The sequence below is a fragment of the Aspergillus pseudotamarii genome (assembly GCF_009193445.1).
Source record: "Aspergillus pseudotamarii strain CBS 117625 unplaced genomic scaffold BDV38scaffold_25, whole genome shotgun sequence".
NCBI classification, from domain to species: Eukaryota; Fungi; Ascomycota; class Eurotiomycetes; order Eurotiales; family Aspergillaceae; genus Aspergillus; species Aspergillus pseudotamarii.
The window spans coordinates 146855-156444 of record NW_022475039.1 but is presented as its reverse complement, the minus strand read 5'-3'; the positions used below and the strand labels follow the sequence as shown (position 1 = coordinate 156444).

General features: G+C 52.2%; 3 protein-coding genes across 3 annotated transcripts; 1 reads left to right on the top strand and 2 right to left on the bottom strand.

The window, feature by feature from the left end:
* Positions 1–64: 64 nt before the first annotated feature.
* BDV38DRAFT_246181 (ATP-dependent 6-phosphofructokinase) lies at positions 65–3424 on the top strand. Its single transcript, XM_032054511.1, has 3 exons — positions 65–564; positions 736–1502; positions 1567–3424. The coding sequence occupies exons 2-3, from the start codon at positions 759–761 to the stop codon at positions 3229–3231; spliced, it is 2409 nt and encodes an 802-aa protein (XP_031913806.1). The 5' UTR covers positions 65–564; positions 736–758; the 3' UTR covers positions 3232–3424.
* A 159-nt stretch (positions 3425–3583) lies between these two features.
* isn1 (IMP 5'-nucleotidase ISN1) lies at positions 3584–5357 on the bottom strand. Its single transcript, XM_032064012.1, has 5 exons — positions 5240–5357; positions 5167–5179; positions 4937–5120; positions 3851–4863; positions 3584–3775 (listed from the first exon to the last, which is right to left on the bottom strand). Exons 1-5 carry the CDS (start codon positions 5260–5262, stop codon positions 3689–3691), a joined length of 1320 nt encoding a protein of 439 aa, XP_031913805.1. The 5' UTR covers positions 5263–5357; the 3' UTR covers positions 3584–3688.
* A 1757-nt stretch (positions 5358–7114) lies between these two features.
* Positions 7115–8772, bottom strand: BDV38DRAFT_83529 (uncharacterized protein). Its single transcript, XM_032064011.1, has 2 exons — positions 8210–8772; positions 7115–8131 (listed from the first exon to the last, which is right to left on the bottom strand). Exons 1-2 carry the CDS (start codon positions 8620–8622, stop codon positions 7255–7257), a joined length of 1290 nt encoding a protein of 429 aa, XP_031913804.1. The 5' UTR covers positions 8623–8772; the 3' UTR covers positions 7115–7254.
* Between the last annotated feature and the right edge of the window lie 818 nt (positions 8773–9590).

Genomic DNA, 9590 nt, shown 5'->3' with positions numbered 1-9590 from the left:
AATGGACGGAGGAAAGCTCTGTCGAGCCAGATGGTAAGACAAGGGATATCCTGACCCCTGTGGCCTGATATCATAAAACTGGAGCTATTGGAGCCGCTCGCCGGGTCAAGTTCGAAGTAGTAATTGAAGAGTGGAAAACTGTAGCCAACCAGAGACCGCAGAACATAAGATGTCCGGTTCTCCGATGATGCTTCGAGGGCTCCATGCTGACCGTTAGATGGCGTCACTCTCCGCCACGGAGAGCTGTCCGCCGTTGCACGTGCTGACACAAGCCCTGCCCTAGAGGGGTTCTCACGTGATAGCTCCGGACGCTTGCTCCGAATGGGCAATGTCAGTGACATCAGCGACGATAGCCTTTTTTCTTCACCTGCAGTTCAAGACTTTCTCAATGCCTCAGCAGCCGGCAGGAATTGCTTAAGTTGACGGGAAACACGCGGAGATCAACAATCCAGGCACACTGTCTGACGGTTTTACTTGTAGGGGGATCCTGCATTCGGTGATATAACACTCGAATCATTACTGAATCGACTCTCGGGTTTAGTTTCACTTTCTTATCAAGTTCCAGTCAGTGACGTACCGTTGCCCACTCCCGCTTTTTCTCACCGGAATTCTTCCCCCCCCCCACCGTCACACAAGTTATCTAAACCTCACCTGTTCCACTATCCATTCAGGACCCCTTTGTTTGTCACTCCTTAGATCTAATCATTGATTTGACTTCTCATTGTTTTCCCATAGTTCTCTAATACATTGTCATCGGCATGATGGCTACGACACACGCCCCCGCGGAGCCTGCCAAGCGCCGCCGTATCGGTGTCTTGACCTCTGGTGGTGATGCTCCTGGTATGAACGGCGCCGTCCGGGCTGTCGTTCGCATGACTATCTACTCCGGATGTGAAGCCTATGCTGTCTACGAAGGTTACGAAGGTTTGGTCCATGGCGGAGATATGATCCGTCAGCTACACTGGGAAGATGTCCGTGGCTGGCTCTCCCGGGGTGGTACCCTCATCGGTTCAGCTCGTAGCATGGCTTTCCGGGAACGTGCCGGTCGTCTGAAGGCCGCTAAGAACATGATTGTCCGGGGTATTGATGCTCTGGTGGTTTGCGGTGGTGATGGAAGTTTGACTGGTGCTGACCTCTTCCGTTCCGAATGGCCTGGTTTGCTGGAAGAACTGGTCAAGACGGGCGAATTGACCGAGGAACAGATTGTTCCTTACAAGGTGTTGAACATCGTTGGTCTGGTGGGCTCGATTGATAACGACATGTCCGGCACAGACGCTACCATCGGCTGCTATTCCTCCCTCACCCGCATCTGTGATGCGGTCGACGACGTTTTCGACACCGCTTATTCCCACCAGAGAGGCTTCGTTATTGAAGTCATGGGACGCCATTGTGGCTGGCTGGCCTTGATGTCGGCTATCAGTACTGGCGCCGACTGGCTCTTTATCCCCGAGATGCCACCCCGTGAGGGCTGGGAGGATGACATGTGCTCTATCATCACCAAGGTAAGCGATCGCGGAATCATGAAATTAGCCGGTTCATCTGCGTGCTAATGTTCATATCCTGCAGAACCGTCAGGAGCGAGGCAAGCGGAGGACGATTGTCATTGTGGCCGAGGGCGCTCATGACCGTCAACTCAACAAGATCACGAGCAGCAAGATTAAGGACATTCTGACCAACCGACTTGATCTGGATACTAGGGTGACCGTCCTGGGTCATACTCAACGAGGAGGAGCAGCATGTGCCTATGACCGTACCCTCTCGACCCTACAGGGCGTGGAAGCCGTTCGTGCCGTTTTGGATATGACACCCGAATCTCCGTCCCCGGTTATCACCGTCCGCGAGAACAAGTTGCTGCGCACGCCGTTGATGGATGCAGTGAAGGCCACCAAGGAAGTCGCCGACCTCATTCATGAGCGCAAATTCGACGAGGCTATGCATCTGCGCGACTCCGAATTCAAGGAGTACCATTTCGCCTACAAGAATACTGCTACCCCCGACCACCCCAAGTTGATCCTCCCAGAAAACAAGGTATGCCGTGCTCTATGGCTGTGCGAAAACAAAGCTAACGTTCTGCAGCGGATGCGCATTGCCATTATCCATGTCGGTGCACCTGCCGGAGGTATGAACCAGGCCACCCGTGCTGCCGTCGCCTACTGCCAGACTCGTGGACACACGGCCCTCGCCGTTCACAACGGTTTCCCCGGCCTCTGTCGGCACCATGCAGACAGCCCTGTTAGCTCTGTGCGCGAGGTCAGTTGGGAGGAGCAGGACACCTGGGTCAACGAAGGTGGTTCAGACATCGGAACCAACCGAAGTCTGCCGTCCGAGGACTTTGAGACCACTGCCAAGTGTTTTGAGAAGTTCAAGTTCGATGGTCTGTTTGTCGTTGGTGGTTTCGAGGCTTTCACTGCTGTTAGCCAATTGCGCCAGGCCCGCGAGAAATACCCAGCCTTCAAGATCCCCATGGTCGTCTTGCCGGCCACCATTTCAAACAATGTTCCGGGTACCGAATACTCCCTGGGCAGCGACACCTGCCTAAACACTTTGATCGACTTCTGTGACGCTATCCGTCAATCAGCCTCGTCCTCCCGCCGCCGTGTCTTCGTCGTCGAAACCCAGGGTGGTAAGTCCGGTTACGTCGCCACGACCGCGGGTCTTGCGGTTGGTGCCTCGGCCGTTTACATCCCAGAGGAAGGCATCGATATCAAGATGCTGGCACGCGATATCGATTTCCTGCGCAACAACTTCGCTCACGACAAGGGAGCCAACCGCGCCGGAAAGATCATTCTGCGCAATGAGACCGCTTCCAGCACCTACACCACACAGGTCATCGCCGACATGATCAAGGAGGAAGCCAAGGGCCGCTTTGAGTCGCGTGCGGCAGTTCCCGGTCACTTCCAGCAGGGTGGCAAGCCCTCTCCGATGGACCGAATCCGCGCCCTGCGCATGGCCATCCGATGCATGCAGCACATCGAAGGCTTCTCTGGCAAGTCCGCCGACGAGATTGCCGCCGACGAGCTCTCTGCGACCGTCATCGGTGTCAAGGGATCCCAGGTACTCTTCTCCCCGATGGGCGGCGCCAACGGTTTGGAGGCGACCGAGACCGACTGGCCACGCCGTCGCCCCAAGAACGAATTCTGGCTCGACTTGCAGAGCACCGTCAACATTTTGTCCGGTCGCGCCAGCTTCGGCGAAGGCAAGACGAGCTGGTCTTGCTACGAAAACTGTTAAACGTTAGCATCAGAACAAGAACTTGCACTGTTAAAAGGCGTTAATGAGCTGGGTGGTTAGAATCTCGTGGCCGGTGGGAAGACTGGTCGTCTTCCCTTTTACATACATACCTGGCCGGAAAGAATAAAAACGAAACTTGAGATGCAGTGATGGCTGCTACGTATGTATCATGACAGACAGGAATTATTGAATGAAAATTATGATCTCCCTTATACAAATCGCTCTTCATACCTGTATGCATTATTAAACATCGTCTCTGACCCTTTATGACGTATCTCATGTAATGCATATTCACCAAATCATGCCGAGACACTCCCTAGACAAAACTCACACTCGCTCAAAGCACCCGAACCCAACCAACAACGACAACAAAACTAGTAAATCGTAATAGTTATAAGGCAAACTCCATAGAGAAAGAGAAGAGAAAACGAAAACTTATGTAATGAATAAAGGCAAATTATTTCTCAATAATTGCCAACTCATCCAAAAGCTGCACCGTTTCAGCCGGATTCGCGATCCAGGCCGTTGTCGAAGCCAGGCGTGCCTAAGTTTCACATATGAGTATAAATACATTGTATTGTAGCCGGTAATAGAAATGAAGGAGAGGCTGTTAACAAACCTTAAAATCATTGGCACCAGCGGACAAGAACTGGTCACCGATGTGGAGAGTGCGGGAACGGTCGATGCCGCCGAAATACTGTTGACAAGCGCGCACACCCCAGGATTTATCGCCAATGTCGACGAAGACGTCATTTCCACCTTTACGATTGATGTTAGCCAGGTCTGAAGTGTAAGAAGCCGAGACCCGGGGGTGTAGGGCGTAGACGCGGAAAATACCATTGAATGCACAAAAGGGCAATCGAGTGCCGACGACTGATCGCTCAACAGTGTTTTGGACAACCAAGACCGTCTCCTCCCATTGTTCTCGAGTAACCCTTGTCCGGTCGAGGGGATAAACGCCGACGGCACGATCCTTTCTCAATACCGCGACGGGGAGATTCAGATTCTTGGCGCAAGCGCGGAGGGACGATTCGGCGATGTCCAGAAGCTGTGTGATATCCGCGTCTTGCCAGGCGTGCATCTCATCGAGAAGCCATTGTTCACGGGGGACGTAGGTAAGCTTATGCGGAGAGGCGTGGTCGTAGCGGAAGAGGAAGTTGCTTTCACCGCCCATGACCACGAGACCGTCGCGGTTGGCCGGGGTGAGGACGTCGGAGTTGTGGACAGCGTCGAGAAGACCCTTTAGACGTTCGTAATACTTGGGTGCTTCGGTGTAGCCGGCGGCGGTGACGATGCCGATTTTGCGGCCTTGCTGGAGGATACGGATGAGGCGGGGTATAACGGGATTGTCGTCGGTGAGGCAAGCGCCGTCATCGTAGAGGGTGACGTCTCCGTCGAAGGTCACCAGGTCGACGCCGGAGGTGCGAAAGAGACCCAGGAGCTGAGCCGAGTTGAGGATGAGGCGGATGTCATTGAAGGACGGGGCAACGAAGCGACGTCGGCTGATGAACCGCTGGCTGTCCTGGTATTTGAAGGCGTCTTCGAGGGGCAGGGGCGTAAAGAAGGAGCCTACAGTTGGCACGAGGAGATTGAGCTTTGATTTACCGGGGGCTCCTGTTTGTTGGTGGTGAACTAGATTGTTACATGTCAGTACTGGCCACTGTGGCAGATACGGTGATGTGAGTCAGGGGCAGGAGAGGAGTACTATGATCGCGCATGAGGTTCTCAACATCCCGGAAGATCTCCGCATAACGTTGGTGGGTATCCGCCGCAATGGCGACCAGATTCTCGCCGTGCTCTTGGTAGACAGCCGTAGGTTGTGAATGCAGGACAAATGGAACAGCCAAAAGGCCTTTGATCCATTCTATCAACTGGTCGCGACGATGCGACTGGCCGAGTTAGCGCTACGGACCGCGGAGCTAGCATGCGTCATACCTTAAGAGCATCAGTAGGATTCGTCAGCGAAGAGTTAACAAATTAGGACGGGGGTTCAAGTCGGAACTCACATTCAACGCGGTAACGAGTCGTCATAATTATCAGGGTGTTATAGGAGCGATAGAGAGTGAATAGAGAGCTGTTGGTTGAGTGTTGAGAGATGGAGGATGAGGTTGAGGTCAAGACTCAAGGGAGCTTTGTTTGCTCTTCCCCACATCTGGCTTAGCTTCGGTATTTATACTTTCGGTCATGTGGCCAGATTCGTCGTGATGCGGAGATAAGATCTGTCAAATCAGATCCCTCAATGGCACTCCCTTCATTCTTTCTATTCTTTGAGAAATGGGGTCAACTGTCGGTGTGACAGGAATGACATGTCAGAGTCCCTCGCTGGTAAGGTTTTTAAACGAGTCTATACGACGAACAGGGTGGAATAGATCTCACTGGTCAGGGACGTGACCTCCGGTCGTATATACGTGGCACATGAATAAAACCAGAACCTTTCGGGGTCTTGTCCACTCTTGATTGTCAAAATTTGTCTCTCGATACAACCGTCGGTGGTAAAAGCACACAGCTTTATCGAATCTTTTGAGACGTGTCCGGTCATGCAAGGGGATCGGAGACGACTATAATGGCCTGTCCGGATCCAGTCTCCATCCGCGGCAGATCTGGTGGACCCTCCGAGATATATGTGGACCATAAGACCGTGTCGGCCATACAGATGCATATTAGTTATGGCCATGGCCTATTGCTGGGAAGGCATTGGTCAAAACCAGAAGCACCACTTGAGGTAGTGGTTTTTGTTGCGGGTGACTATTCATCTCCGCTAAGGGCATTGAACTAAGGCATCGCTTCGTTGTAAAAGTCTATTCCATCGGATAGGTCCAAAGAAGTTTTCAGTCAAAGCGGAGGTGAAGTCAAGAGTATATCACAAGCCCAAGGAAATGCGAGTCCAAATCCTCCTTGCATAGCTACTCGAGCCCAAGCAACAGAAGAATATTAATTTTCGAACTAGGGGGTATTTACCGGAAACTGCACTGCTCTGCTTTAGTCACTTGCCCACCTATCGAAGGTGAATTGTGAATGTTAGCTAGGAGTAGTTTTTAGTTAAGTAGATCCCACCAGAGTGATCTGCTTGCGTGCTCATTGCTGGTTGGCCTTTCTTGGGCCAGGTACAATCATATGATCTCTTGCTGTTTTGACTTTCTAACTCGTCGACAGTCATACGATAACGATTCCTGTCCAAGCTGCTCATGGGTAATGAATTGAGCCATCTTGGGTGTAGCCTGAGGTCTAACAATATGTTACTATTAGTATGGCCACGGGCCATAATGAAATGAAATGGGTTCTTTGTATTTATTAGAGGCTGGCACACATTCCGGGTTTGGAGTCGGGGTATGTAGGCCCTTGGGGAATGGCCTCACGAGCTCCGAGAGGAACGGGCGGTGGTTACGTGCGACGACCTCGCAAAGAACAAGGATGGGGTCCGAACTGTGCGCGAAGCGGGGCTCGCAAAGCTGCCCGCCGAGCGGCCTTTGTCGATGATGACTCTGGCGCAGTATGCGTACGACATGAGTCGGTCGTACGGCAGTCTAACGACGGCGTGGCATTGGAGCGACCATGAGTCGAATCCAACCCTCACTTTGTCACCTGTCGAAGAGACCTATTTCGATTTAGCGCTTTGTTTCATCCACACAGCGGAATTTGCCGGGGAGATTTCCCATTCTATCGCCTCATGGCTGAGTTCATGCGGCACCAGCCCGCTACAAAGGCAGGGCCACGGCCAAGGAAGTGTTACCTCACAAGTCTGAACAAGGCGCCATTAATTCGGGACCCGAGCCCTACCCGAACGTCACGGCCAAGCCGCGGAGGTCCAGGAGGAGGGCAACACAAAGGTCAAAGAATGGAACCAGTATTATGGGTGGCAATATCGATAGGTCGGCATCGTTCCACTACTCAGGGCCGTGAACAAGAGTCATAATACTCGTATAATAGTCTAGGCTCTCTTTACTAAGAATTCCCGAGAGTATATTTACTTCTAGCAACCTTGATCCTCCTTTATGCTACCGGATCTGTTCGTGCCTCCACCCGCTACTGAAAGCTGGTAGGTGACGTCTGTATGGTCCCAGACTTGGGGGTGAGCGTAAAACCTTGCCCATACCGCTCCCTGAAATCTTCCACCGAGGCAGCATCGCCATGACGATCACGAATCGTATTGGTATAATCTCGCACCGTCTGGCCGTCGGCTTCGATTATGCGAAAGTTGATATTTGTCATATCGCGTGATAACTGTTGGACGGAGGCATCGCTGAGGTGGCCTCCAACCTGCCTTGACCTCCACCCCAGACCTCGGTTTGTACCATTGATGGTCTTCCCGTTGGTCGAAACCATGAATTGCAAGGCATCCCCGGTGCCATAGTTATGAATGTTGCTGATATTTTCCTTTAGCCGGGTATCGGCCTTGGAGCAGATGTCCATGCACTGGTGGGCGGTTTGCCACTCATCCTGCAGCCTTTTCAGCTCCATGATATCTTTCTCAGACGTCATCGCTGCTTTCGACTTCACCAGTAATCGGTCCGTCAGGTCTTGCATATGCTTTTCCAATTGAGTGATCGTGCCGGCCAGTTTATTTTTACAGTCCTGCAAGCTCTCATCGGTGACTCGTTCTGGGTAAGCATCTGAGCCAGGTGGTCCTGCGGCACTGTCACTGCTCTTGGTTGAGAGCTGAATCTGATCAATGTGGTCGGATAACTGGGCGCATATTTGAAGACATTTCTCTGTGCTCATGCGCTCTTCCTTGATTCGCCGCAGCTCCAAGGCATCTGCGTCCTCTGTGGTCACGGTTTGCCCAACGATACGCTGCAACTTTTCGTCGATGGTTTCCAGGTGGGATTCAAGATCTGCCTTGGTAGTCTCTATGAGATCTTTGTAGCTTTCAATGGCCTCGGCATTGACGGAACTTTTGCGGCTGGGGGTCCGGTTAGCTACGGGAGGGTGGCCAAGGGAATTGGTCATAGTGATTCTACACACGATCAGAGAGACTCACAGGCTCGCATCGGTAAGGGCAATATTGATCGTCAATTTATATCCGGACAGCATTCGTCTGAAACCATCGATATCATCCCCCAGGTACCTTAACTTGGCCCAGTCTCGGAAGCTGGTTCGGTTAGCGGACCGTGACGAGCATTTGATTATTTCCTGCTCGAACTCGCTGCACGCATTGCCGCAGCTTCGTAATGGCAGTTCGAGTGCAGAAAGATTCTCATCCGTGGTGGTATCTAACAGCTCCTGGAGCGGGGCGAGAACACCGCTCAAAGCCTCCAGCTCCTCAATCAGGTCGCGTACACGTTTTGTGTGAGACCGGAAGCTATTGACTGTCTCGTAAAGCGATAGGCTCGACTTGAAAGCAAAAGTTGCCAACGCCAGTAGGCCAGAGGCTATACCTATCGGTTCTGCCATTCCTTTTCTTTTCTTTTCTGTTGTTTGGGTGGTGGGGGCTGAGGGGGGCTGGTTTGATTCTTCCCAGAGTAAAAGATAGATAACCGAGAATCTTGACCTGGGATTGTTGCCGGGACGAAGCACAGAGAAGGAAGCGGAGTTTTAATACGTTTTGTCTACAGTGGGGCTTAGTGATCACCGGCAAGTGATCATGACATGTTCGATGTACGCGCGCTCATCTGTAGGTGGGTGTGCCAGGCTCGTATTGAGTTTGATAGCGAGGCTGTTGTGAGGGAAATCACTCTTTGGCCAGCGATCTAAAATGGCGCTGCGGGAAGGACCCACGTGGATTCGCCGACTTTTTGCCAGCAGTTGCGGTTCGGCCAGGGTTTTAGGAGCGAAGAGAATAGAGGGCCAGATGAGGACCAGACGAGGAGTAAACGTCAAACGTCCCCTCGTGTCGGATCATCATCGGAGTTGTCTGTATGATAGGTCATTGGCCGGTTAAGCGCCCATCCCATGTGGGGGCATCCCACCTTTTCCTATTGGTTGGGCTGATTCTAAAAGGTTCAATACAATTTATAAATATCGTCCGTGGTGAGGATCAGGTGCGTGTCCTGCGGGAGTCTGAGACGTAGTATCACGAATGGTAGACCAGTTATGGTTTATCCTATAAATCAAGTAGCAATTCTCTTTTCCCCCACACTGAGGTCAAACACTAGAGAAGTACCGTCATGTGAGGACATATTTCTACTGGCACCTGGAGCAGAACCATGATGCTGTTTGGCTCAAAGACAACCGCTCGGTCAATGGTGGCTAATGCTGTTCCATGTACAGCGTATGCGTACCCGATCCTCTGCTGATCTCGCCGAAAAGAACCTTTTAGCTGCGACGAGGCCCCTCACCAGGGCGCCTACCACTTTAGGGACTAAGCGCAAGGCTGAAGACATCAGCAACACAGTATCTGGCTTGAATCCACTGCCACATGA

Bases quoted from the DNA above. Each gene is read 5' to 3' on its own strand.
- BDV38DRAFT_246181 (XM_032054511.1), top strand. From the start codon at position 759: ATGATGGCTACGACACACGCCCCCGCGGAGCCTGCCAAGCGCCGCCGT. The intron at 1,503-1,566 runs GTAAGCGATCGC...CATATCCTGCAG, and splicing joins TGTGCTCTATCATCACCAAG to AACCGTCAGGAGCGAGGCAA.
- isn1 (XM_032064012.1), bottom strand. From the start codon at position 5,262: ATGACGACTCGTTACCGCGTTGA. The intron at 4,864-4,936 runs GTACTCCTCTCC...GTAACAATCTAG, and splicing joins GAACCTCATGCGCGATCATA to TTCACCACCAACAAACAGGA. The intron at 3,776-3,850 runs GTTTGTTAACAG...TGTGAAACTTAG, and splicing joins CTGGTGCCAATGATTTTAAG to GCACGCCTGGCTTCGACAAC.
- BDV38DRAFT_83529 (XM_032064011.1), bottom strand. From the start codon at position 8,622: ATGGCAGAACCGATAGGTATAGCCTCTGGCCTACTGGCGTTGGCAACT. The intron at 8,132-8,209 runs GTGAGTCTCTCT...CCGGACCCCCAG, and splicing joins GCCCTTACCGATGCGAGCCT to CCGCAAAAGTTCCGTCAATG.